Below are 27980 nucleotides of genomic sequence, written 5' to 3' on the forward strand. Positions count from 1 at the left end.
GCCGTCGGCGCTCAGCTACCCTCTGCGGCCACCAGGGGGCGGCCGAGCTCGGCGGCGCCGCGAGGAGGGGACGCCCGGGGAGAGGAAGTGCCGCGAGTTCTGGCCCGGCCCGCGCGGAGCGCAGGCGGCGGCGAGCTGCGGCCTCTCGCCCGGGCCTCCCCCTCCAGGCCAGTCCCCCCCGGCCTTTCCCCGCCCCACGCGGGCTGCCAGCGGCGGCGGGTTCCGGGTCCTGTGACCGGTCAGGCGGTGCGGCAGCGCGGCGGGAAGGGCGGCCGGTCTCGGAGAAGTTTCGACGGCCGGCGGAGCACCCGGGGCGCCGCGGGGAGGGCGCGGCCGGGCGGGGCCCCCGAGCTCGCCGAGAGCGGCCGGCCGGCGGAGCGGGGTCGGGGGCGCTCATGGCGGGCGGCGGAGCCGGGGACCCGGGCCGGGGGGCAGCCGCCGCCGCGGCGCCGCCGGAGACCAGCGAGCACCTCTTCAAGGTGCTGGTGATCGGCGAACTCGGCGTGGGCAAGACCAGCATCATCAAGCGCTACGTCCACCAGCTCTTCTCCCAGCACTACCGGGCCACCATCGGGGTGGACTTCGCCCTCAAGGTCCTCAACTGGGACAGCAGGACGCTGGTGCGCCTGCAGCTATGGGACATCGCGGGTAAGCGGATGGCGGGAGCCGGGGACGTGCGGGGACCCCGAGGCGGGCGGGCGGCGGCCTCCGGGCAGCGGGCGCCGGCGGGGTTTCCCCGCCGTCGGAAGCCTGGCGCGGGGTGGGGGACGCGGCGCTTGGCTGCCCTCGGTCTCCTTGCTTCTTTCTCTGTCCTCTGCCAGAACTTGCCTGCCGGAGTAAGTTTAAAAGAAAGGGGCTAAACCACCTGGAAAGATGGAAGGGGATGTTGGACTCCAGGGGGAATCAGCACAGTGGAACAGGCTTTGGTAATCGAAGAATTTAAAAGCAGAACAAGATAAATAAATGCGTAGAGAAAATGACCCTGGTTAGACGCCTCAGCTCGGTCTTTGGAAAGCTCTGGTGTTTTTAAGAGATAGGAGGCCCTCTCTTTCGGAGCTCTCACCTGACCAGAGGTGAGAAAGCCACGGAGGCTTTTCCCGAGTTTTTAATTCTAAATCTTGACGAGAAAGAGGGAGGGGAAGGGGCTGGCTCCTCTCATTCGCTTTAACATTTTACAGATGAGAACAGAGGTTCAGAGTGGTTGAACGACTTACCCAAAGTTACACTCCTAGTTAGGGACACCCCCAAGACTGGAAACCAGGGTTTCTTTTCAGAAGGGTTTTCATCATCCACTTTGAGTCTGAGACGCTTCCTTGGGAGCGAAACCCCATTCTTTGTACGCCTTGCTCGCATTCCTAGGGCAGGCCACCCAGGCAAAGATTTGAGAAAACTTCTCTTGAAACGTTATACTCCTCTTCTCCCCTGAACCAACACACCTAGCCCCACTCCTGCCTCCCCACACCCAATATATATTATTTCCCTGGCATTTGCTTTCCGTTGTCATTTTGGAGCATATTATCCCTGTTTGAGGAGGGTACAGATTCTCCTCACTCTAATGTATGAAAACTTGAACTCTGGCTGGTGTGGTGGGTTGGATGTGTGCATTTAATAAGCCATTAACTTGGGAAAGTTGAAATATGGAAGTGGTACCAGGAGTTACTCTGTTCAATCATTGTGAGTGTTAAGCTCAGTCTGCCTTCGAGATGGGGGCATGTTCAGAGTTAAAGAGACCATCCTTAATCCTCCACTTGTATGACTGAAGCCTGTAAAAGGTGTGGTCACCCAACTGGTGAAGAGTCAAGGACCCAGGTCTGTCTGCTGGGTAGGCTCTTTTCATCAACAGCTTATTACATATGAGATGATGTTGAAGAAATATCACATACATACTTATTTATTTAAGACTAGGCTTCTCTGCCTCTGATAGGAAAGTATAAATGATGTATGTCACCTCTAAGAAACGGGGATAGTCAGCCTTTGGGCTCAGCTTGTGTGTTTTTTTTTGTTTTTGTTTTTGGTTACAGAAAATAAAATGTTCGTTTGAAAAGTTTTGAAAAGTCATCTTTTGAAGCCAGAGGCTTCTTTCGAAACACTTCCTGCTTTTTCACAGAGCACTTATAAGTAAGAGTATTGCTCCTTGACAAAGTCATGGATTCTAAAGGTTGCCTTACCATGTGATAATCTTTCTACCGAAATCTTCAGTGTAGCTGTGAATTTCCATGAAGGTGATTTTAAATCTCTGCCTAGGAGAATAGTTGAGTTTGCTTTATTCTTCATGTAAAATAGTGTGGTGTTTAGCAATTAAATTGTGATTGCATTCTTCTGCAGGTAAATAAAAGATTTTTTTATGGCACAGTTGTGTTTTTTTAAGCTTCAAGGAAAAATGCTTATATTTGGAGACTTGGGAAAGCAGAAGCATGAGTTAGAGTTTTCTTCCCCTTTTTCATCCTGCTTAACCAGACCTATTTTACCAGGAGGCGAACGTATTCGGTCTCTACCAGACTCTGGTACGTATCAACTTAGGTGGAATTTTCTTGCAGTTTTGCCGAAATCCAAAGCTTGAGCCTTTCCAGGAAGGAAAGCAGACCTTTCAGAATCTCCAAAAGAGATTCCATCCAGCAAGTACACACCAACAATTAACAAGATTAGAGGTAAACTTACGAGATGATTGGAAATTATAAGGTTCATCTTTTAAGTACGGTTTTCAGCATATAAGGAAAGTAAGAGCAAAAAATAATGTGGCTTTAACTTAAGGTTTAGGGAGCTCTATCATTACCTCTGTCATTAACAAACCAAGGTTTGGTTTGAATATTTGAGCTACTAGTGAATCCTGGCTCATACCATTTGAATTCAGTAGTCATGATGTAATGGAGGCAAAGTGAAGGTCACTCCAAATAGTTCCCCATGGCTAAACATATTTGCCTTGTGTAGCAACAAAGTTGAATCATATTTAATTCTCAAAGGGGGGAGGTATTTCTTGATTGCAAAATAGTAGGTGGAGCTGGCCACTCGACATGACTAACTTAAAGTGTGCTGTTATTACTGGTTAGACTTTAGTTGCTGCTCTAGAAGTGGGAAAGGTGTAAAGAAATTATGTCAGGTCTCTATACTTGAAAGCTCTGGCAAGCGTAACAGGCAGGAATTACCCAAATGTTTTCTGTAAATGTAGCCAAGCAGTTTAAGCTAAAACCTTCAAATTGAGAACCATAGTGACTCATGGATACAGGCCTCATAAATCCTTATTAAATCAAATGAATGCAGTTTTAAAGTACAGATGCAATTTTATACAATTTTGTGTTAGGCAATTCCTTTCTTTTATTTCATATCTGCTTTGAGACTGCTGCTCAACACATTACTGAAATATACTGAAATATTGAAGTCTTTGATAAGATTTTAAAGAGAGTTTAATAAGTGTATATACTAAATTAAGATGCAGTATCTGATCTTCCTTTTAACATGTATTATAGATGAATGAGTATTTGGCTCACTACTTATTATAAGCTTATTAGCAACTGGAGAATTTTCCAAGTAGGCTGAATGGCTCGTCCAGGCTAAATCTTTTTTTTTTTTTTTTTTAAGCTTGTCCATTTAGATCTAGTATAATTTAGTCTGCATGCATTCATTGCAGTGATTTTCTTTTATAGGGAAGGCCAAATTTTATCTCTGCCTTCTTAGAATGTTCAGCTGGTCCTGAGAATGAAATTAATGGAAGAGCCTGGGTAGCCTATCCCTTCTGCAGCAGATCTTCCCAACCCAGGAATCGAACCGGGGTCTCCTGCATTGCAGGCGAATTCTCTACCAACCGAGCTATCAGGGAAGCTTTATGTGACACCGGAGCCCTCATGAAAGGAAGGACCCCCAAAAGTACAAAACTATAAATGCTTTTATACTAGGTTGAGGAAAGGCAGCTGTAGAAAAATAACCAAACTCTGTGGGATGCTAAAGGAAGATAAGAGCTGTTTTAACAAGATCCGCTTCCGCAGAATTCTCTCTGTTTGATCATCTCTGGTGATGAGCGCAGTTCCTTCCTTCCTTATGGGGAGGACAGCTTTCACATGGGAGTTTTATCTCCTGATTTAAGGAAGAAGAAGGGGCGGTTGGAGTACTCATCTTGCCCTTGTTTTTCAAGTGCCTTTAGTTCAAATAATACTTGCACCATAGTGGCATTAGAGTAGGCAGGGAGCCTATTCTACCTCTCTTCAGTTTTTAGTGTCAAAATATCTTAATAAAAATCTTCCTTTGGGCCAGAGAACAAATCAGAAACAATGTACTCTGAAATTCATGTAAATATGATTTATCAGAGCATAAAATTCATGCTTGGAAGACCTTATAAGTTACATAAACCATCCTTAGATTCACTTTTGAGCCATACTTAGATTCAGTTTCGAGTTTTTTGATTCCCATCTGAAAATAAAATGTTGATCTTGTCTTCCTTGTTCTCTCTCGCATATTGCCAATTGCTATAACTAGTGGTCTCTTCTTGTTTTCTTTGATAACGCTCCAGCTCTTCATGAGCAAGAGCCTGGATTATTATCTCATGCTTTCTTGACCTTCAGAGTGTCTATCAGTCAAGGATTATTAATGTTCAAGTTTTTTCTAAATATAAAGAAGCCGTTCTTTGATGAATTAGTCTCTGTTATATGTAGTCTCTTAGCCCTGCAGTTACTGTCGTAGGACTTATTGTGGGTCAGTTACTTAATAATTCATTTAAAAGGATTGAAATAAAGTCTTTTATTACATCTGACTTGTACACTCTTGCCATCTTCAGCCTTATTCTGGCTCAGTTTTGTGCTGAATTCCAAGCAAAGCCTACTATCCCATTTTACATCTTCAAATCTTTCTTATTTCATAAGCCTTGACACACCTTTGGATTCTCCAGTCTGGACTGTGCTTTCACAAATGCCCAGACAGGAATTTCAACATAACAGCATATTTGTGTAACTGACATGAAGAAAATTCCACTGGTAATGTCGAGTCTGTTGCCTTTCCTTCTTTTGAATATGTTACCATTCCTAATTGGCCTCAGTTAGCCCAGGTGAGGTAAAAGTTGCTCAGATTAGAGGTACAGAGAGCCAAGTTCTGATAAGAAGTACTAAAATTTGACTTGGCTGCAAGCCATTTGCCTAATCAGTCTATTGTTTGAATAGGGTTAAAGGCTTTTAGAGACCCTATGGTATAAACCCAGGGAGGTGTGGTAAGCTGACCAAGAAAACACAGGTAATCCATGGCACAGGTCTCATGTCTCTAATAGCAGAATGGATTTTTGTAACATAAGAGTGACATAAACTTTTGTCTAAATTTGCAAATGTTCTGGTTAGCCCTGTTTTGGAGCATATGACTCATATTTCATATCTCTTATAATCATTACCATCTCTTTATGTCATCAGTCCAGAATTTCTAGTTCTTATACTTAATTATGAAGCATACTGCTTCAAAGGCAGACACTTTTTGATTGGCTGCATCTCTCTCTCTCTCTCTTTTTTTTTTTTTTTTTTGTTTTGTACATTTGGAAAGACTCTCCAAACTGTGGACTTCTCTGAAGTTAATGAAGCTATTTTACTGGTATTTGGTATAGAGCACATCCTGGAAAACAAGGCAATAATTACAGCTGTTTGTCTGGACTACTCTGTGATCTCACAGATTAAACCTGTATGCCATGCATTATTCCAGAGGTGCAGTGTTATTTTCAAATATATCTTAGGAATTTCAGCTTTATGTATATGGTATTCTGACCTTCCAAAATGGCAACCCACTCCACTATTCTTGCCTGGAGAATCCCATGGACAAAGGAGCCTGGCTGGCTACAGTCCATCAGATTGCCAAGGGTCAGGCATGACTTAGTGACTAAACAGCAAGCAGCAGCATCCTGACCTTCCAGCTTTCTTAAGCTTTTGGTATGTAAATTTCAATGATTCTTCTTTTTTAAAAGATATTTTTATTTTGTATTGGAGTATAGCCGATTAACTAACAGTGTTACCATAGATAGCTTCTTATTCCCTTTTAACATGTACTCAAGGTTTTGTTTTTATTCAAGTGAAATGAGATCACCACATTAGGAGACAATTCCATTAAAAGAGATAGTTTGTTGCTGATAGGAAGGACCATGTCACACCATGCAGGACCACACAGGGAAGCACCAAGGTCATTTAGGAGGCAGAAGGAGCTGGGAGAAAGCAGAGCAAGGGCCAGAGCCTTTTTTTGTGATTTTTGAAGAAAGGAAAGGACCTCGCAGCATAGGCAAGCTGAGCAAGCTTATGATTGGATAGTTTGAAAGATTGCAGTTTGCTGAGGTCTATAGGGATGGTCCCCTAGTTGTCTCAGACCAAGACTGCAAGAGCCTGACCAAAGAGAACAAGTAGAGGAGAAGGACTCAGGACTGATTGTTTTGAATATTGAAGAGGCGCTCTTAGCAAGTTGTTTGCTCTAATAACTAGATAACCCTGGGCAGGGGGCGGGGAGGGCAGTCCCTTCCCTGGTCTACAAGGCCCCAAGATGTCAAAGTAATCCTAAAACATATTTTTTAAAAAACCCTGATGTATACATATTTCTAGGCATTTATTAAAATGGACTAAGAGATGAGAAAACGTAATCTTCTAAAGGAAAAAAAACTTTGAATCCAGGAATAGCGTATCCTCAAAATAGTGAAGATTTCACACTTAATCAACACTTAAGTAGTGGAGAGTGGGCTCAGTCGACAAGTTTAAATTGCACTATGGCTGTAGAGTCCTTCTCTTAGATGAAGAGGTGGTGAGGAAGTGCTGACCTATGTGAGGAGATTTCTGGAGGTGAGATAAATGATCAAGAAAAAGGTGTTCAGAATTTTATCCCATTATATTTTCAAAAGAGCTTTTTGCGCTTTTTACAGTCACAGAGGCTAGAAACATGTGATTTCTTTACTCTTACTTTGAGAGCGACAAACCACATAAAAAGAAATGGATAGCAGAGGTTTAAGGCTTTGTGTTGGTCTTTCTGACAGGAGATCTTACTCTTCTTCCTCATTTTTTTCACTCACTTCTATCCAGATACTTTTCCTTAAGCATTTTATGTAGTGGTTTTTGATTGCTTTGAAATTAAGCTAAATACATATTGGGTGTTTTGGTTTGTTGTTTTTTTTTTTTTTTTTGTATGACAGTATGGGGCCTGCTCCGTCAGACTCATCTGAGGTGCTTAAATGTATCTTCCTTAGCATCAGCTATAAGCAGAACTGGCTTCATCCGTCAAACATCCCCATAAATCATGGTTTAACAAGAGAAAAGTTAAGTCGCTCACCTAGTAAGTCTGTGGTTGAGCAGTCACAGCTGGTGAACAGAACCATTCATTCTTCATGGACCAAAGCTGACATTTCATCACTCCCTGGCTGTATTCTTGGCCTTTCTGGTTCATTCAGACGCCCATGCCTTGTTGCAAGGGCAGCTGGGAAACCTAGGGCTTTTTCTGTTTGTTTTCAAACTGGACACACTGCTTCCCCAAATAGAATTCTGTGAAGGGGATACTGCAGAGGCAACTAGCAATTTTCCATGCTTAATAAGTCAGAGTTCCTAGGGAGAGGGCCTGTAATTTACCAGGCACCAGGGGTAATCTTTCCCAGGTGGCAATAGTGGTAAAGACCCCACCTGCCAATGCAGGAGACATAAGAGGCACTGGTTCGATTCTGGGTCAGGAAGGTCCCCTGGAGGAGGGCACAGCAACCCACTCCAGTAGTCTTGCCTGGAGGGAGGATCCCGTGGACAGAGGAGCCGGGTAGGCCACAGTCCATGGGGTTACAAAGAGTCGGACACGACTGAGCGACTGGGCACACACAGCATGGGTGACCTGGTTCATGCTCAAGTTGAGAGCGATGGTTCTGTCTTGCCTGTGCTGCCCATGCCAGCAGACCCATCCTCTGTTCACTCCACTGAACAAGCTCCTTGACACCCACCTTCCTAGCCCCTAAGTTCTTGTCTGTTTTGCGTCACCTGCTCTTTATCTCTGTTGCTATCTCAAGAGGTGATGTAAGGAGACATGATAAATCACACGACAGAGATGGGCCGTGTCTTGCTCTCACTGAATGCTGTACTTAAGAAAGGAAAAAGCCAATATCTCGAACTTCCAAAACTATTCTGACTTTGGACACGAACCAAAAAGGTACTTTGATTTTATTTCTCTCTTTAAATTGATTAAAGTCAGATGTTCTTTTTACAGTGACCACAGAAGATGTAAATAGTTGAATAAACAGACCTTACACTGTGACCTAAATACCACAAAGCTTGCTCGTCTCTAATTAGCAAAAAGAAAAATCCCGTTTCTGAACTGTTGTGTATCTGGGAATAGGTAATTTGAAGGCTCCTTATCGAGACTGCTGCTGCCATCTAAAAAGGAGTTTGTTTTTCTTTTAGTTTAGGTATTTATCTGTGTTCAGTTTTGTTACTCTCTGGCTTGACAGACGGGTTTGATCTCAGCCTCAGTGGTGGTGGCATGGGCGCAAACGGTACTTTGTACATGATTTAAATAGCAACTTTGCTTCTTCCCCTATAATGCTCTTTTTTCCAAGTGGAACTATATTTCCAAATATAAGCATAGAATCTCAGAGGTAGGAAGTTTTGGTAAAAATCCCTTCATGTAATCACAGCTAACATTTATGAAAAGCTGCTTTCTAGTCACTGTCTCTCAATTTACTTTTTTTTTAATTGAAAAATAATTGCTTTACAACATTGTGTTTGTTTCTGCCACACAGCAGCATGAATCAGATCAGTTCAGTTCGGTCGCTCAGCCGTGGCCTATTCTTTGCAGCCCGGTGGACTGCAGCGTGCCAGCTTTCCCAGTCCATCACCAGCTCCTGGAGCTTGCTCAGACTCATGCCCAGGGAGTTGGTAAACCATCTCATCCTCTGTTATCCCCTTCTCCTGCCTTCAATATTTCCCAGAATCAGGGTCTTTTCCAGTGAGTCAGTTCTTCCCATCAGTTGGCCAAAATAATGGAGTTTCAGCTTCAGCATCAGTCCTTCCAATGAATACTCAGGGCTTATTTCCTTTAGGATGGACTGGTTGATCTCCTTGCAGTCCAAGGGACTCTCAGGAGTCTTCTCCAACGCCACAGTTCAAAAGCATCAATTCTTCGGTGCTCAGCTTTCTTTATAGTCCAACTCTTATATCCATACATGACCACTGGAAAAACCATAGCCTTGACTAGACAGACCTTTGTTGGTAAAGTAACAACTCTGCTTTTGAATATGCTATCTAGGTTGGTCATAACTTTTCTTCCAAGGAATAAGTGTCTCTTAATTTCATGGCTGCAATCACCATGTGCAGTGATTTTGGAGCCCCGAAAAATAAAGTCAGCCACTGTTCCCACTGTTTCCCCATCTATTTACCATGAAGTGATGGGACCGGATGCCATGATCTTAGTTTTCTGATTTTAGTTCACTGATTCCTAAAATGTCAGTGTTCTCTCTTGCCATCTCCTATTTGACCACTAGCCATTTACCTTGATTCATGGACCTAACATTCCAGTTTCCTATGCAATATTGTTCTTTATAGCATCAGACTTGACTTCCAATACCAGTAACATCCACAACTGGGCGTTGTTTTCAATTCATCTCAGCCCCTTCTTTCTTTCTGGAGCTATTTTTTACTGTTTCCCATATTGGGCAGCTACCAACCTGGGGAGTTCATCTTTCAGGGTCAGACACAGGTATACATATGTCCCCCTCCCTCCTGAATCCCCCTCTTGTCTACCTCCCCCAACCCCACCCTTCTAGGTCATCACATAGCGCTAGATTGAGCTCCCTGTGTCACACAGCAAATCCCACTTGCTATCTGTTTTACATATGTTAATATATATGTTTCTGGGGAAATTACAGTTGAGTAAACTGAGACTCAATAAGGTTAAGGGATTTCCCCAAGGTCTGTACACCTGTAACTTGCAGAGTTAGGGCATGAATCCAGATATTATTGCAGAGGTTTTATGGTCATGTTATATTATCTCTCTTTCTGCTTTACACATGATAGAAAAGAAAACCAGACAGATGAATGGCACTGTGTAAAATCACATGACTCCTTTTACCTTTGTCATGGTACAGTATTAAAATATGAAATTCAGTACATTATTGAATCCAGCCTCATACGGTGCTAATTTGATGCATTAGCTTTTAGACCTGTTTTATTTGAGGGTAATACAGTCATTTGTTTTATGAAAAATTGTGTAAACAAATGGGGGGGAAATGGGTTTTTAGTTACATTGTTTTATTGGTCAGTATTATGGTAGTTTTTTAATGTAAGGAATTTTTTTTCTTCCAACAATGCCTATAATTTTAGCATGTTAAATATTTAAGTGGAATTCTGGGGAACATTTATAAGGGCTTTATAAAGTAGTAGTATAAAAAGTCATTAAATAGATGCCCTAAAAATGGCAAAACCTATGTGACTATGAATTGTAGCTTCTTACATATAAAACCTAAGACCCATTATGACATCACCATATTATCTATATCAAGCTATAAAAATTTTTAATGGCTAGATAAATATCTTTCTAGAACCAGTGACTGGACTTATATTTTGGCTGGATCTTGATCTGTTACCCACCAACCACTCAAACGTGTTAAAAATGCTTCATCTCTGAAATGCATACTGAACTTTAAGGATGTGTTTTTAAAGAACTTTATATGCACTCACTAGAAACTACATTTTTGCCCAGTCACCTTAAGCAAGAACATGTAGCTCAGTACTTCTTGTTTGTTGTTTAGTTGCTAAGGCGTGTCCGACCCTTTTGCAGCCCCGTGGACTGTAGCCCATGCTCCTCTGTCCATGGGATTTCCCAGGCAAGAATACTGAGTGGGTTGCCTTTTCATTCTCCAGGCAAGAACTCTGGATGAGTGGGATGGATGGATCTTCCTGCCCCAGAGATCTAACCCTATGTTCCCTGCATTGGCAGGTGGATTCTTTACCTCTGAGCCCCCTGGGAAGCCCAAAAATTCTTAATGAGTGGGAAAGGATAAGCATTTATACTTGGAAAGCTAAGCACTGATTGTCTTATTGCTCTGATTTATTTTTCATTGTTTGACTTATATTTTGAATTTCAAATAGCATTTAGAGCTATTTAAATTTTTTGGCAAATGGGCACATGAACATAAAGTATTGAGACAAACATTAAAAAATAGTGATTAAAACCATAGAGAAGGCATCTCTGGCCTGTATTTCTGATAAATGTTCGAAATGCAGTATTTTGCTTTCAAATCTGAGAGCAAATATTTCCCTTTGGAAAATTTGCCTACACTAAAAAGAGAGAAGGCAAGCCGTTTTGTGATTTTCTTTTCCTTGATTAGAATACATATTCTTGGAAATGTATCAAGTTGTCTCAACTCCTTCTCAAAGCCATTAGTGTTGGGTACTCCAGATATTGGGGAAGCATTTGAATCCTTTTGCCAACATGTGTACCTTACAGGTCATCATCCATTAGAGTATGTATTACCAAGTCATGCATCTTAAATGTCTTTGAGCCTAGATGACTAGCACTGTGCTCTTTTTTTCCCTTTCTCATCGCCAAGATATCTAGCTATAATCAGGGTTCCTTCCGCTAGAGAAGGAAGTAACACATCTTTTTAAAGGATAACACATTTTAGAAGCCATTTGGAATATTCAGGCAACATGCCCACAGCAATATGGTTGAAAAAGCCTGTCCCCAGTATCAGCCTAGCTAATGAAGTCATCAGTGAGGCATGTCCTTAGCTGCTGTCGTCAGGCACTTGGGGACACAGAGCAAGCCTGTAACTTTTGTGGCAGGGCTGTGTGTCCTTCAGGAATGTCTTTGCCAGGCTCATGCTACTTTGGATCTGTTTGGAGACACGGAGCCATGGGGAGCAATGTATACTCCAGAAAATGCTTGTCTGCCAAATCAGGCAACACTGGATAACACATCAACCTAAGACACTTGAGTAATGTTGTCTCGCTGAGATTTTATTTTCTCATCTTTAAAAATAAGGGAGGTTGGATGAGATAATCTGGAGCAACATCTTTTCAGAAAAGCATAAAGTGGCCCCCTCCTTCCTGTAAGAGGATATTACAGGTCTGGTCTAGGAAGGTGGTGTTTGTTGCTCAGAGTTCTCCCCATCATGTCTGTACTACTACTACAGACCACGTAAGAGGAAGGTCTCCCAGGTTCTGCTGAGTTTCCATATTGCTGTACACTCTCACTCCACACACAGACACACCATGAAACAAGACACATGCAGCTGTCTTTACATTTAATAACTGCATACTTTCTCCTCTAACTGGTCTACTTCCATCACAGGACACAATCCAGGAGCATTCAGCGTGCAGCATGGCAGAAATGTCCTGCTTTTATTTATGTACTTGTGGAAAGAAGAGTCCTAGAATAATAAAAGTTTCTTAGAATAAACTTAAAATGGTTGGTTGGCTGCCCTCCAAAATTAAAAAAAAAAAAAGTTAAGATTCCATGGATTTCTAATGCAATTCTAGTTTGCATATGACAGTCTTCCCTGTTAGCCCTTATTGATCCTTTAGCCCTTATCTGAAGCTAGGAAGGGCTGGCTTCTGCAGTGCTGTAAAAGGGGAAGAACACCTGTTTCTCCTTGTGATGGCGCAGTGCTTCTGGGAAACTGCCTCCAGCAGTTAAAATTTAGCCTTTTAGTCCATGGATGGTGAGCATGGCTCTGAGTGGCTGGCTGCCCCTGAGGCATGCAAACTGAAAGTCACAGCATGGAAGTAAAGAAGTAAAGTTTATGAAGATATTATATTTTCATAGTATAAGCATTTGAAAGGCATTTTTTGATGATGTATCTTTCAAAAAGACTAGTAAGATTAGCATACTCACTTCAGTGAATGACATCCCCTTGTTGAATACCATAATATGCTCTTTGTATCTCTGATTACACCTAACACATCATGGCATCACTTGGTTTCTTTCCTCAGATAGCCTGAGATTCTTAGGATCCTATTCATTGTTTCCCCAGGGTCTAGCACAGTGCCTGGTATATAGGAGGAACCTAATACGTGTTTTCTAGTTGAGATCAAATCTAGCTATAAGAGGTAGAAAGATATTTGGGAGTTGTACCAGTCAAGATAAGCTAGGTTGTGGTAGGGTGCCAACAGCCTTAAAGTGAGGAAGATCCCCTGGAGGAGGGCATGGAAACCCACTCTGGTATTCTTGCCTGGAGAATCCTATGGACAGCAGAGCCTGGTGGGCTACAGTCCATGGGATTGCAAAGAGTCAGATATGACTGAGTGACTGACACACTTTCACACTCTTTCTACATGTCCTTAGTAGGGAGCAGAAGTAGGGGGGATGGTGAGGAATGTGAGGGTGTTTCATTGGAGCCCCTTGAAGACCCAGGCTAAAAGAGGCCCTACCATCTGATACCATCACCTCAAAGCAGGGGTAACCTTGCTGCCACCCAACAAGTGATTCTGCTGGGCAGGGACACTTCTGTCCACATTCCGTGAACACAGCTGGTTTAGTCGGGGCAGGACAGTGTGGTCCTCCATGTATTCAAAAGTGGAGGAAAATGGATTATTCATGAACATTAGTTGTGTTTTCCACTGGTCTCCTTTGTTTTAGATAGTAATAAGGGAATAGCTAAAATCACCCAAGGAGCAGTCATAACAAAGATACAAGCTGCAATTCTTGTAGGAAAGTTTACTTTCCAGCTTAACAACCGAAAAAGCTTTAGCAACCCTGTGCATTTAAACCTTTAAAACAAGAGAGCTAAATCTAAGTTTCACTTTGTTCAATTTTTGGAGAACAGTTCCATTAATTTTATGTTGAGATTATTATTCTAAATGAACTCCTTTTATCTTTCTTCACTCCCTAATTCAATGACATGTGTTTTAGAAACTTCTGTTTTTCACTTGTCTTTACCAGTTCAGGAAAATCTCTGAAGCACTTTTGAATTTTTTTTAAAAAAGAGATTATGAACCCAGTACAGTAGGAAGTATATTTTTCTTATTCTTTTTTTTTTATAGTGTATGATTCCTTTAATGAAGTTCAAAATTAGGCAAGACTAATCAGTACCATTAGAGGTCATTACAGCATTTCCCTCTAAGGAGAACAGACTTTAAGAGTTCACAAGGGAGATCTGCAGTGTTAGAAATGTTCTGTATCTAAATCTAGGTGATGATTACATGGGCATCTATACATATGGAATAAAAATCAAGCTAGGCACGTAAGATGTGTGCTGCTTATGCTAATTACACCTTAACTACCTTATGACCCAGCAATCCCACTGCTGGGCATACACACCGAGGAAACCAGAATTGAAAGAGACACATGTACCCCAATGTTCATCGCAGCACTGTTTATAATAGCCAGGACATGGAAACAACCTAGATGTCCATCAGCAGAGGAATGGATAAGAAAGCTGTGGTACATATACACAATGGAGTATTACTCAGCCGTTAAAAAGAATTCATTTGAATCAGTTATGATGAGATGGATGAAACTGGAGCCGATTATACAGAGTGAAGTAAGCCAGAAAGAAAAACACCAATACAGTATACTAACACATATATATGGAATTTAGAAAGATAGCAATGACGACCCTGTATGCAAGACAGGAAAAAAGACACAGCTGTGTATAACGGGCTTTTGGACTCAGAGGGAGAGGAAGAGGGTGGGATGATTTGGGAGAATGGCATTCTATCATGTATACTATCATGTAAGAATTGAATCGCCCGTCTATGTCTGATGCAGGATACAGCATGCTTGGGGCTGGTGCATGGGGATGACTCACAGAGATGTTATGGGGAGGGAGGTGGGAGGGGGGTTCATGTTTGGGAACACATGTAAGAATTAAAGATTTTAAAATTAAAAAAAAATAAATAAAATTTTAAAAAAATTAAATTAAATTAAAAAAAAAAGTGCCCCCTCCAGGTTTATTTTTCTTATTCTTTCGGAGAATAAGCTGCTCCCATAAGTGGATGGACTTGGCCTTTTGATGGTGGGTCATTTACATTTGATCCCCATTGCTGTCTTCTGGATTTGGTGATTGCACAATTGTCAGAAAATCATATAACATTAATATTATAGCATAGTTTTCTGATATATAGCATAGAATTCTGATATTCTAAAATATCAGAAGTGAGAGCTTGGAGGAACTTTGATAATCTCTAAAGGTCCCTAAAGACAGTTGGCTGATTTAAACAGACAACATTATTTCCTGGGGTAGCTTGACTGTCTGGTGCTTGATATTTGATTCTCGAGGATGGTTGTACTTTTCTCAAGTTTATTTTCCTTTGCAAACCATTTTCACCACTTTGAGGTAAAACACTTAACTACCTAATAATTTAAGGCTTTGCCATGTGTGAAAGTGAACGCATTAGCTGCTTAGTCATGTCTCTGCACACTGTGGACTATAGCCTGCCAGGCTCCACTGTCCATGGGATTCTCCAGGCAAGAATACTGGAATGGATTGCCAGTTCCTTCTCCAAGAGATCTTCCTGACCTAGGGATCGAACTTGCGTCTTCTGCATTGGCAGGCATATTCCTTACCTCTGAGCCACCAGGGAAGCCCAGTGATAGTACTTAGCTAGTATTTATTCAGCACTCACTTATGGACCTGGCGTTTTATGCTCTTTGAACTTGAAGTATAACCTACACGCAGAGAAGTTCATGAATTTTATATACTACTCCTAGTAAAGGTATAGACTGTCCCTAAACCCTTAGCACAGAAATCATTAAACTATTTTGGTGAAGTTCCTGATAGTAATTATTTTAGACTTTGTGACCCATTTACTGTCTATTGCAACAGCTCAACTCTACCATTATAGAATGAAATCAGGCATATAATATGTAAATAGATGAGGATGATATTCCAATAAAACTTTATTTAGCTGAGTTCTGCCAAACTCAGCCCTGAATATACTCCCAGCAAGGCATTTTACACTTAACTTCCCACTGACCATATATAAGGTAGGTATTCTTTATAGCTTTATTGTGATATAGTTGACATAGAGTAAATGGTACAATTTTATAAGTTTTACACTTGGGAAATATCACCATAGTCAAGACTGCAAGCATTTTTTATCATCTGAAATCTAATTTCTCTAATCCATTCCCCACCCTTGTCCAACATAATCAACTGATCTGCTTTCTCTTACTGTATTACTGTAGTTTCTAATTTTTTGGTATTTGATATAAGTAGACTCACAGTATTACCTCCTCCTCCTCTGGCCTGGTTATTTTGACTCAGCATAATTATTCTGAGATTCATCCATGTTGTTACATGTATTTATAATTTGTTCCTTTCCTTTTTTATTGTTGAGTTGTGGTCTGTTGTATGAATATACCGTAGTTTATTCATCGCTATGTGAATAGACATTTGGGTTGCTTCCAGCTGGGAGCTATTAAAAATGAAGCTCCTCTGAGCAGTCGTGAGCATGCCTTTGTATAGATATGTGCCTTCATTTTGTTAGCAAATACCTAGGAGTGGGATAGCTTGGTTGTATGCTAGATATATGCTTACATTTTTGAGAAAGTATCAAATTATTTTCCAACATGGTTACACTATTTTTAAGTATTATTCTTTCCAGTTGTATGAGAGCTCCTGTTGCTCCACAACTTCACCAGCACTTGGTATAGTCAGACTTTTTCATTATAGCCTTTCTTGTGGGTATAAAGGAGCAACTCAACTGTGGTTTAAACCCAATGTTTAATAATTTTGAGCATCATTTCTTTTGCTTATTTATCATCATATAAATTCTTTGGTAAAATATTTTAATATTTTGTTTATTTTATCAAATTCTTTTTTGTTCTCTTATTTTGGAGTTCTGAGAATTCTGTATATTCTAAGTATGTTTTTTAAATCAGATATAATATATATCTACTTTTTTCTCCCAGTTTGTGCCTTTACTTTTCATTTGCTTAACAATGTTGTTGTTGTTCAGCCTGCTCAGTCCTGACTGACTCTTTGCAACCCCATGGACTGCAGTACCTCAGGCTTCCCTGTCCTTCACTATCTCCCAGAGTTTGCTCAAACTCGTGTCCATTGAGTTGGTGATGCCGTCCAACCATCTCATTCTCTATTGCCCTTTTCTTCTACTGTCCTCAATTTTTCCCAGCATCAGGGTCTTTTCCAGTGAGTTAGCTCTTCGCATCAGGTGGCAAAGTACTAGAGTTTCAGCTTCAGCATCAGTCCTTCCAGTGAATATTCAGAGTTGATTTCCTTTAGGATTGACAGGTTGGATCTCCTTGCAGTTCAAGGAACTCTCAAGTGTCTTCTCTAGTACCACAATTCGAAAGCATCAATTCTTCAACACTCAGCTTTCTTTATGGTCCCAATCTCACATATGTACGTGACTACTGGTAAAGCCAACAAAGGTCCGTCTAGTCAAAGCTATGGTTTTTCCAGTAGTCATGTACAGATGTGAGAGTTGGACTACAAAGAAAGCTGAGCACCGAAGAATTGATGCTTTTGAACTGTAGTATTGGAGAAGTCTCATGAGAGTTCCTTGATTTGCAAGGAGATCCAGCCAGTCCATCATAAAGGATATCAGTCCTGAATATTCATTGGAAGGACTGACGCTAAAGCTGAAACTCCAATACTTTGGCCACCTGATGTGAGAAACTGACTCATTGGAAAAGACCCTGATTCTGGGAAAGATTGAAGGCAGGAGGAGAAGGGGACACCAGAGGATGAGATGGTTAGATGGCATCACCAACTCAATGGACATGAGTTTTAATTAGCTCTGGGAGTTGGTGATGAACAGGGAAGCCTGGTGTGCTGCAGTCCATGGGGTCGCAAAGAGTCGGACATGACGGAGCAACTGAACTGAACTGGTAAAACCATAACTTTGACTATATGGACCCTTGTTGGCAAAATTATGTCTCTGCTTTTTAATACACTGTCTAGGTTTGTCATAGACTTCTTCCAGGGAGCAAGTGCCTTTTAATTTCATGGCTGCAGTCACTGTCTACAGTGATTTCGGAGCCCAGGAATATAAAGTCTGTCACTATTTCCACTTTTTCCCCCATCTATTTGCCATGAAGTGATGGGACTGGATGCTGTGATCTTAATTTTTTGAATATTGAATTTAAAGCCAGCTTTTTCACTCTCTTTCACTTTCATCAAGAGGCTCTTTAGCCCTCTTCTCTTTCTGCCATTAGAGTGGTATTATCTGCAAATCTGAGGTTATTGATATTTCTCCCATTAATCTTCATTCTAGCTTGTGATTCATCCAGCCCAGCGTTTCACATGATGTACTCTGCATATAGGTTAAATAAGCAGGGTGACAGTATACAGCCTTGACATACTCCTTTCCCAATTTGGAACCAGTCCATTGTTCCATGTCTGGTTCTATTTCTTCTTGTCTGGCATACAGGTTTCTCAAGAGGCAGGTAAGGTAGTCTGGTATTCCCATTGCTTTAAGACTTTTCCACAGTTTTTGTGATCCACACAGTTAAAGGCTTTAGCGTAGTCAGTGAAGCAGATGTTTTTCTGTTTGCTTTTTCTATGATACAACGGATGTTGGCAATTTGATCTCTGGTTCCTCTGCCTTTTCTAAATCCAACATGTACACTTAGAATTTCTTGGTTCACATACTGCTGAAGCCCAACTTGAAGGATTTTTAGCATTACCTTGCTAGCATGTGAAATGTGCCCAATTGTACGATAATTGAAACATTCATTGGCATGACTTTTCTTTGAAATTGGAATGAAAACTGACCTTTTCCAGTCCTGTGGCCACTGCTGAATTTTCCAAATTTGCTGACACATTGACTGCAGCACTTTGATAGCGTCATCTTTTAGGACTTGAAATAGCTCATCTGGAATTCCATCATGTCCACCAGTTTTGTTTGTATTTAGGCTTCCCTGGTGTCTCAGTTGGTAAAGAATCTGCCTGCAATGAAAGAGACTCAGGTTTGATCTCTGGGTCAGGAAGATCCCTGGGAGAAGGGAATGGCCACCCACTCCAGTATTCTTGCCTGGAGAATTCCATGGACAGAGGAGCCTGGCAGGCTACAATCCATGGGATTGCAAAGAGTCGGACACTACTGAGTGACTAACATTCTGTTAGGGCGTTGCTGTTTCTGTCCTTTACGTTGCCCATTTTATCTTTGCATGGAATGCTTAACAGTGTAATTGGCACCGTTTAGATTTGTCATATATGGTGGTGTTAGAAAGCACACTGTCTGCCATGAGAATGTCAAGGAGGATTGAATCCTGGCCCTGGAACTGGAATGGGTATTTTAAGTCACAAGATCCTCCTCAAAAATGCCTTGTCTCAAACATTTGTTTTTTTATGGTTTAACCATAAATTTTATATGAATACAAACTTGTATGTTCACTAACACAGCTGGTAAAAAGAAATATTTGGGGCGGGAATTTACAGATGATTCTAGAAACAAAAGTCACTAGACCGCAATAGTTCTTCATAACTTCTGGATTTCTATATACGTTTGTTAGTTTGGGACCTTACCCTCTTCTAAATGAAAGGGTAGCCCGAAGGAATGTTTTTATATAATTATGTAATTATCTTGTTATCTGGACTAAGTTAGCGGTGCTAATTTCTCTTATTGCTGTAGTTTCATATAAAATAATTAAAATTGAGAAAAATCAAAATCATTGGTAGTGTGTGCTCTCTGTTTGAAATTAGGTGCACCTTAATGCATCTGCGCAGTGTTTACAAAATGGTGATACTGACCTTGAATGGTTGGCCTGTTCTCTGCCAGCATGCCTTGTGTGATAATTAAATGTACATTAATGGAAAAGGATACAACATGAGCTTTTTATAAATGTCAGCATTGTGAGCAAATAAACTAAATAGCTGGCTGGTCAGATTTACATCACTAATAATATATGAACACGATAATGACATTTCTCATGTGACTGTTCATTATAACAAAATTTGGAACTCTGAACTATCACAATACAGCTTCAGATAAGCCCCTCTGGGGAGCAGTCATAAACTGGATGAACTCTGTTTATCCATTTAAGCTTGACTGTTGCATTCTTCTTCAATTATTCCATTAAATAATATCTAAAAATGTATGATGGCATAGAATTTGGAGGAGAAAAATGATTAATTTAGGGGACAGCTTTGCTTTCTTCACTACCAGTACAATTAGATAAAAGCTTGTTTTTCATTGTATGTTTCAATAGGAGAATGTTCCATCATAGCACATGTTTTTATCATTAGACAAAGAGTTATAAATCTTAGATTTGTAGTGATTGCAGTCATTTTCCCTTAGCACTATAGTCAGTGATTTGCCCCACTAAAGGTAAGAGCTTTAGAAGTCAGGGCAGCTGTGGGATAGGTCAGAATGATGGGCATGTTTGCACACACATGTGGGAGTCAGGAGATCCGGTCTTAGTCCCATCTTCTTTAGTTGGAGCTGTTGGAGTCCTGGCCAAGCAGCCTTTGCATGTTTTTCTATCTGTCAGATGAAGAAAAGAATTCTTCCTAAGTCAATATCAGATCGTAAGTGAATGCTTTGCCAAGACCTGTATGCTATGTTTGATGGTAGATTTTTTTCCAAAAAAAAGTGTTTAACATGTTAAGCTATTTTAAAAGTACAGTGATATCCTAAGAGCTCTGTAGTTGATCCTTCTTTTAACAACACAGTTTTACCACATTTTACTAAAGTAATGGTTTTGCACATCTACCTTCTTAGAGGAGAGCAGTCTTGCATTTCAAGTCAAAAGTGAGAAAGTACCATTTATATATATATATATATATACTATCAGGTGTTAAAAAGATGACTAGTGGGAAGTGGCTGTCTATCATAGGGAGCCCAGCCTGGCACTCTGTAACTTCCTAGAGAAGTGGGATGGGAGAAGGGAGGGAGGCTCAAGAGGGAAGGAGTATATGTATAATTACTGATTCGCACTGTTGTACTGCAGATACCAGCACAGAGTTGTGAAGTAGTTATCCTCCTTTAAAAATAATTTAAAAAGGAAAAGGAAAGTGGGTTTTGCTGGAGATGTGAAAAAAGAGGAGTTAAGAACATGAGCCCCTTTATCTCAGGTCCAGGCCTAATCTTTTTGACTAGCGTTTTACCCACCACTCTTATCTTCTTCCTGCAAGTCTGTTTTCTTCTATTCTTGTCTCTTCCCTCCACACCCAACTTTCTTTTTTTTTCTTTAGTACCTCTCTTAGACCAAGGCAAGTGAGGGGGGACATGATGGATTCTGTAGCTGTAAGGACTGGCATCTTGATGCTTATGGAGAATGTAGTGTACATGCACAGAGGACATAAAACAAGGTAACTGTGTCCTGAGAGCAGGTGACCAGCCACTTCTCCCCTATGGGTTGTGGTTCTGTGTATGTGTCCTTGGTCCCACCCATCTCTGTTGCTCTGGAATGACAGATGCGTTTACAACATTATTCTTAGGGTTAAAAAGGGTTATATCTAAATATAGCCTCTGACCAAATTTTAAGTTTTTGATGTCTCACTCTATTTATTTCTAGGACAGGAGCGTTTTGGTAACATGACCCGAGTATATTACAAAGAAGCTGTTGGTGCCTTCGTTGTCTTTGATATTTCGAGAGGTTCCACGTTTGATGCTGTTTTAAAATGGAAAAGTGATCTGGATAGTAAAGTACATCTTCCAAACGGCAGCCCTATTCCTGCTGTCCTTTTAGCTAACAAATGTGACCAGAAAAAGGACAGTGGCCAGACTCCTTCCCAGATGGACCAGTTCTGCAAAGAACATGGCTTCACAGGATGGTTTGAAACCTCTGCGAAGGTGAGCTCTGCTGTGTGTTTGTATCTGCTCTGCAGTTAACTCATACATCTGACCTGTAACTGTAAAGGATTTAGACAGATCTACCCGAGTGTTTTTCGGAAGCCTAGTGAAAGGTGAAGCATAGATATGTTACAGCTTATTTCAGTCAGCTGCAGGAAGGTTTTCAGAATTGGCTACTAGGGAGGTGAATAGAAGGGCAGATTTTACATTAAAATAAAAATCAGTATTATTAGAGCAAAGAACAAATGACATTTTCTGTGAGTTTGAGTCCTTAAACAAAGTACTTTTCATGCACCCTGGAGTTTATGGGGTACGAAGTATATTGTCAAGTGCAACTAATTTTGATTTTTACAGAAGACTTAACAAAACGTAGGGACATAGACGTCCTTAGTGAAGATGTAAGTCGTGGGCAGGACTAACAAAGACATTGAAAAGGTCAGAGACAAGATGTATTCAGATGATATTGGAGGAATTGTAGATCAAATGTGTATGAAAAATTTGAGCAAAAGGAAAGCATCAACAATTATGACATATTTTGTCATGAACAGTAGAATAAGATGTTCTTTCAACCATGATGGAAAACTGGATAAAATATTTTTTGAAGAAAAATACAGATTGGCTGATGAAAATCTTAATAGTCTAGATATACTGGAAATCAAAAGTGAAAATCTCAAGCACAAAATTTTGTGCTGGAGTGTATTTATATGCATTGCAAGTTTCACTTTAGAGGTCCAATAACAATCAGACATGGAAGAATGATGAAATGTTGGTGAAATTCTGTGATGATGACAAACTTGAAACCAAACTGATATAATTTTAACCCAGTTTCAGCTTTTAGCATACTTCAGTGAATTACTTAGGTATAGAGAGGATTTAGATGGATTTACCCAAGCAGTTTATATATATATATATATATATATATATATATATATATTTTTTTTTTTTTTTTTTTCCCTCCAAATCACCTACTTACCAGGTTACTTTTAGCTTTATTAGAAACCCACCCTAAAAGTGGAAGATTATTTGCTTCCACTGAAGATGAGAATAATGAAAGCAAACCTATGGGAGACTACACAAAATGTGCTCTGAAAATATTGTGATGGAGGAGTCATTGGGAAGAACAGTGTCTGCTAGAGGCAGAAGTGTTTACTTCTAAGCTAAAGGCTATTTATTATATAATAAATCTACTCTATTATAAATTAAAATTTAGTTTCATATTGAAAAAGTAGTGGTGGAACAGAGATGAAGCCCAGAGGTGTACTGCATGAGCACTCAGCCACACAGGAAGGAAGAGATTGCAGAAGGGACGGCTTTTCATAGAAGCACTTGTTCTGGGAGCCATGCCCTCTGTCTTCTCTCTGCATCTGTCAAGGGATTTGCTTTACTTCCCAGCTTTGTTGGGAAAAAATTAGTGGTGTGTGTAAATGTTTACTAGAGCAAGAGATTTGACAGAGAAGATGCATGTATTACAGATAAAAATTCCTCTTCTTTTTTTTTAAAAATTAATCATTCAGGTAATAAATCCAAATTTCTCCCCAGAATCTAGATGGAAGATTCATAAACAATAGCATCACGTGGCATGTAGCCTGAGACTGTAAGTCATCAGCTTCATTATATGTATAGACAGGGTAGCTTGTAGAAGTAAAAAGGAAAATATTCATATGTTCTGTGCCTTCCTACAAATATGTTTCCTACAGATTTCCTTAGTGATGAGTATTTCAAGAGAAATATAATATAAAATTTTGGTTAAAATTTTTAGTCAAGGCTTAAAGTACTGCCTACACGCCACTAACACCTCTGATTCTGAGCTGACCAGCAATTAGCTTCAAAATGATTTCTGCTAGACTTGCAGGGATCTGAATTTCTGATAGGAACACAGCCAAAAGGCAAGTTTAAATTCATGAGCTTCATCTCTTCACCTTTATGGCAAATAATGGATTTCCAATATGAAAATGTGTGACTAATTACACTATAGCATGGGACTTTCTGTTCTTAATGAGTTACAATTAGATGCAATTAGAGAATGTTTTAATTATTTGGTATAATGGGGATGGTGGAGACTGAGGGACATTAGGGCATTTAAAGATCAATACTTTAATTAAAGTTGATGCTCACCTTAGGAGTAGAGGTAAAACAAACAAAAAAAAAAAAGCTTGTGTTGGTGCTAGAACAGATACCTGAATAAATAGCACAGGTCTTTACTTTTCAGACAGAGTTCTCACTGTCTGAGAAAGTTACAACAAATAAGGGAGAAGCCTAGAATGAACCTTGTGGTATTGAGTTGGAAGGTCCATAAGAACTTAACATATATATACACATACATATGTATATAAATTCTGTGTTTATGTGTATATGTGTGTGTGCATATACACACATACACACATATATGTATAAACAGATAAACATAGAGGCAGATACCAACGTATGTATTGTTGGTCAGTCACTTAGTTCGTGTCTGATTCTTTGAGACCATATGGATGCAGCACGCCAGGCTTCCCCTGTCCTCCACTGTCTCCTGGAGTTTGCTCAAACTCATGTCCATTGAGTCGATGATGCCACCCAACCATCTCATCCTCTGTCATCACCTTCTCTTCTTCAGTTCAGTACAGTCGCTCAGTTGTGTCAGACTCTTTGCAACCCCATGAATTGCAGCACGCCAGGTCTCCCTGCCCATCACCAACTCCCAGAGTTCACCCAAACCCATGTCCATCGAGTCAGTGATGCCATCCAGCCATCTCATCCTCTGTTGTCCCCTTCTCCTCCTGCCCCCAATCCCTCCCAGCATCAGAGTCTTTTCCAATGAGTCAACTCTTCTCATGAGGTGGCCAAAGTACTGGCGTTTCAGCTTTAGCATCAGTCCTTCCAAAGAACACCCAGGATTGATCTCCTTTAGAATGGACTTCTCTTCTTAGCCTCAGTCTTTCCCAGCATCAGAGTCTTTTTCAATGAGTGGCTCTTCACATCAAGTATCCAAAGTATTGGAGCCTCAGCTTCAGCATCAGTCCTTCCAATAAGTATTCAGGATTGATTTCCTTTAGGATGGACTGGTTGGATCTCCTTGCAGTCCAAGGGACTCTCAAGAGTCTTCTCCAGCATCACAATTCAAAAACATCACATATTTCGTGGGTGTGTCTGCTGAAGATGTTTAGAAGCCATAACGACACAGAACTCATGAATTTACAAGTCCTCAGAATCTGGTTTTTAAATACAGTTATCCAGTAACTAGTGGAACAAGGAAAGTAAAGATGTGCCTGAGGTGTTCCGTGGTGCCAGAAGCTAAGGAAACACAATGATGGAAACATGTCAAAAAGACACAGGCCCCTGCTTGTAAGAGCTCCAAAATCTAAGATGAGATTGAACAACAAAGTAAATAATTATTGTTATGGATCTAATCCATAGAATAAAGTAATAATCCGTGACATGAACAAACAAGTGACTAAATGGGAGAGAAGAGAAAAAACTCTTCCTAACTGTAGAATTCCAAATCATAAATGAAGAAATGATGGAGATAGAAAGTCACCATTAAATATAACAGTAATACTTGTTCCAGGGAGAAAATTGACGTCAAAATGAGTAGGGAAAGATATGGTGAAAAACAGGGTATTTACACATTTGTACTTACTAAGTACAAAGTGAAAAACGGTCCCTTTTCAGTGGAGAAGCCTGGCAGGCATGAACTCAAACAAGTGTGCCTCCTCAGACGCTGAAAAGAGCACATTGGGTTTAGTCGCTCAGTCGTGTCTGACTCTTTGCGACCCCATGGCTCCTTTGTCCATGGGATTTTCCAGACAAGAATAATGGAGTGGGTTGCCATTTCCTCCTCCAGGGAATCTTCCCGGCCCAGGGATGAAACCTGTTTCTTTTGTATTGCCAGGCAGTTTCTTTACCGTGGAGCCATGTGGGAAGTTCATAAGTATATGTTTACGTATTTTCCACAATAGCTTTAGAAATGTCTATCAGTTACTACTACCTCTACTTTATAAATAAGCACAGTTTTTGCTATGTGTTACTTATTATATATGCAATGACAGCATATGAATCAGTCATACAAATATGATAGCTAGTGATTCCTTAGAGCATCCTTAACATCTCACCCACAACATTGTTTCAGCTCAGTTTATACACATCAACTAAAAGTCATAATTTGCAGGCAGGGATGGGGAAGTGATATGCTGCATTTATCATATTTTAATGTGGTTTGAACCCTTTAACATTTTTTTCCACAAGGTATCCCAAATACTGGAGGTAGATGTTCAAGAACAGATTATTGAGTTTTGTTTTGATATCTGTAAAGTGAGAAGTGAAAGTGAAGTGGCTCAGTCGTGTCTGACATTTTGCGACCCCATGGACTGTAGCCTACCAGGCTTCTCAGTCCATGTGATTTTCCAGGCAAGAATACTGGAGTGGGTTGCCATTTCCTTCTCCAGGGGATCTTCCTGACCCAGGGATCGAACCTGGGTCTCCCGCATTGCGGGAAGATGCTTTACCCTCTGAGCCACCAGGATAGCCCTTTTATATCTGTGCTTTCACTTATGTGGCTGGCGACCTAGAGCAGGATTCACCATCTTCAGCCATGGAGATAGTTCATTGAACCTCAGCACCAAAGTTTAAAACATTAAAAAACAAGAACATCAGAAAGAGGGATCCTTTGTAGGAAGAAGAGGGTTCTCTAGACCTGTTAGGCAATAGTATTGACTCTCAGCAAACAGTTTTAATATTGGAGCAGGAGATGGAGCTGTCCTTACCATGCCCTCTGTGACACACTTTCCTAGTTTCTAGTAATACTCTTAATGCTTTCCTCTAAGAATTAATCCTTGTTTCTGCCCTGTAGGATAATGTCAACATCGATGAAGCAGCCCGGTTCCTGGTGGAGAACATTCTTGCCAACCACCAAAGCTTCCCTAACGAAGAAAACGATGGCAGAATTAAACTGGACGAGGAGACTGTGAAAAAAGAGGGCAAGACCCAGTGTTGCTGACTTGGCGTCTGCTTCTCTCCTGCGGGTGCAGCCTGACTGACTGGAAGCAAAGTCCTGAAACTGGATTGCAGATGGTGGATGCTCTGCTCTGTAAATCTGCCCAGGGCTGTGCCTGAAAATGAATGACGCCACCCTGGGAGCCTGAGACTTTCTGAAAAGGACCCTGGCCGAGGAGTCCTGCCAATGGCTCCTCGCCTGCACCCTGAGCACTTAGGCTTCCGCTGTTGTTGCCATCATATTCAGGATACTGTTTACATCCTTTTCAACAACTTTTAAAATAACAGTTGCTCAGTATTTGTTAAGACATAAGTTGTGACTTTCAGTGTGAAAGCTGGATGGTAATAAACTTTCCTGCAGCCTCACTGTAGTTTCATGAGTCTATATTTTTGTCCCATCCTCATATTTGAGAGAGGCTTTTGGACTCTTAGGGCTTCCCCTGGTGGCTCAGATGGCAAAGAATCTGCCTGTAATGCAGGAGACCCGGGTTCAACCCCTGGGTCAGGAAGATCCCTTGGAGAAAGGAATGGTTACCCACTCCAGTATTCTTGCCTGGAGAATCCCATGGACGAAGGAGCCTGGTGAGCTACAGTCCATGGGGTTGCAAAGAGTCAGACACGACTGAGCGACTGTCACTTTCACTATCACTTTCTAGACTCAGCCATGGAAAGCTGGAAGTTTCTGTTTAGCAATCTATTTTTCTAGCCAGAACTTTGGTACTTCATGTAAAATTGTTATCCTTAAAATATTATAATTTAACTAGCCCTGGCTAGTGTAAGCATGTGATTATTCCCCTTAAATACCTTAAAATCCCCTCCTAAGGACTCAAGAAGCACTCCTACCACCCTGGCTTTCTGATCTGGTTGCTACCAGTTGGAAACAATATAAATGAACATCTCTCCTCTCTCCTTTGTCAGTTCTCTCCTCTCTTCTTTCTGTGTGTTTGTTGATAACTAAGAACTCGACTGACATTACTATTGCAGTTCTAACTAGTCCTTTCAAATCTGTAATAATGCTTTAGCAGAGAATTTATTTCTAAGTGTGTACAATTAAATTAAGATTTCTATAGCAGGCATTATGGAAGAAATTGGGTCACATGGTTTTACACGAAGTTTTGAACATTTAAAGTATAGTGCATGAGAAACTTAAAAGCAGGGTCACAATATTTGTGTTGTCATTTACCCCAATTCAGGAAAAGAATAAATGTTTTGACTGAAACTTTTGTTTTGAATTCATGCAGTTCTAGAAAGGTCATTTGGTGTAGACTTTTCTGCCTTAGAAAAGTCTGTGTCTGTTCCTTTTGCCTTTACTTTTCTTTTGCCCTTTATCTTTAA

At 40.7% G+C, this 27980-nt stretch overlaps 1 protein-coding gene across 1 annotated transcript; it reads left to right on the forward strand.

The window, feature by feature from the left end:
- The first annotated feature begins 395 nt into the window (after positions 1-395).
- On the forward strand, positions 396-27729 carry RAB32 (RAB32, member RAS oncogene family). Its single transcript, XM_068985309.1, has 3 exons — positions 396-648; positions 21394-21671; positions 26503-27729. The coding sequence occupies exons 1-3, from the start codon at positions 396-398 to the stop codon at positions 26647-26649; spliced, it is 678 nt and encodes a 225-aa protein (XP_068841410.1). The 3' UTR covers positions 26650-27729.
- The last annotated feature ends 251 nt before the right edge of the window (positions 27730-27980 follow it).

Source organism: Capricornis sumatraensis, chromosome 13 (genome assembly GCF_032405125.1).
Source record: "Capricornis sumatraensis isolate serow.1 chromosome 13, serow.2, whole genome shotgun sequence".
NCBI classification, from domain to species: domain Eukaryota; kingdom Metazoa; phylum Chordata; class Mammalia; order Artiodactyla; family Bovidae; genus Capricornis; species Capricornis sumatraensis.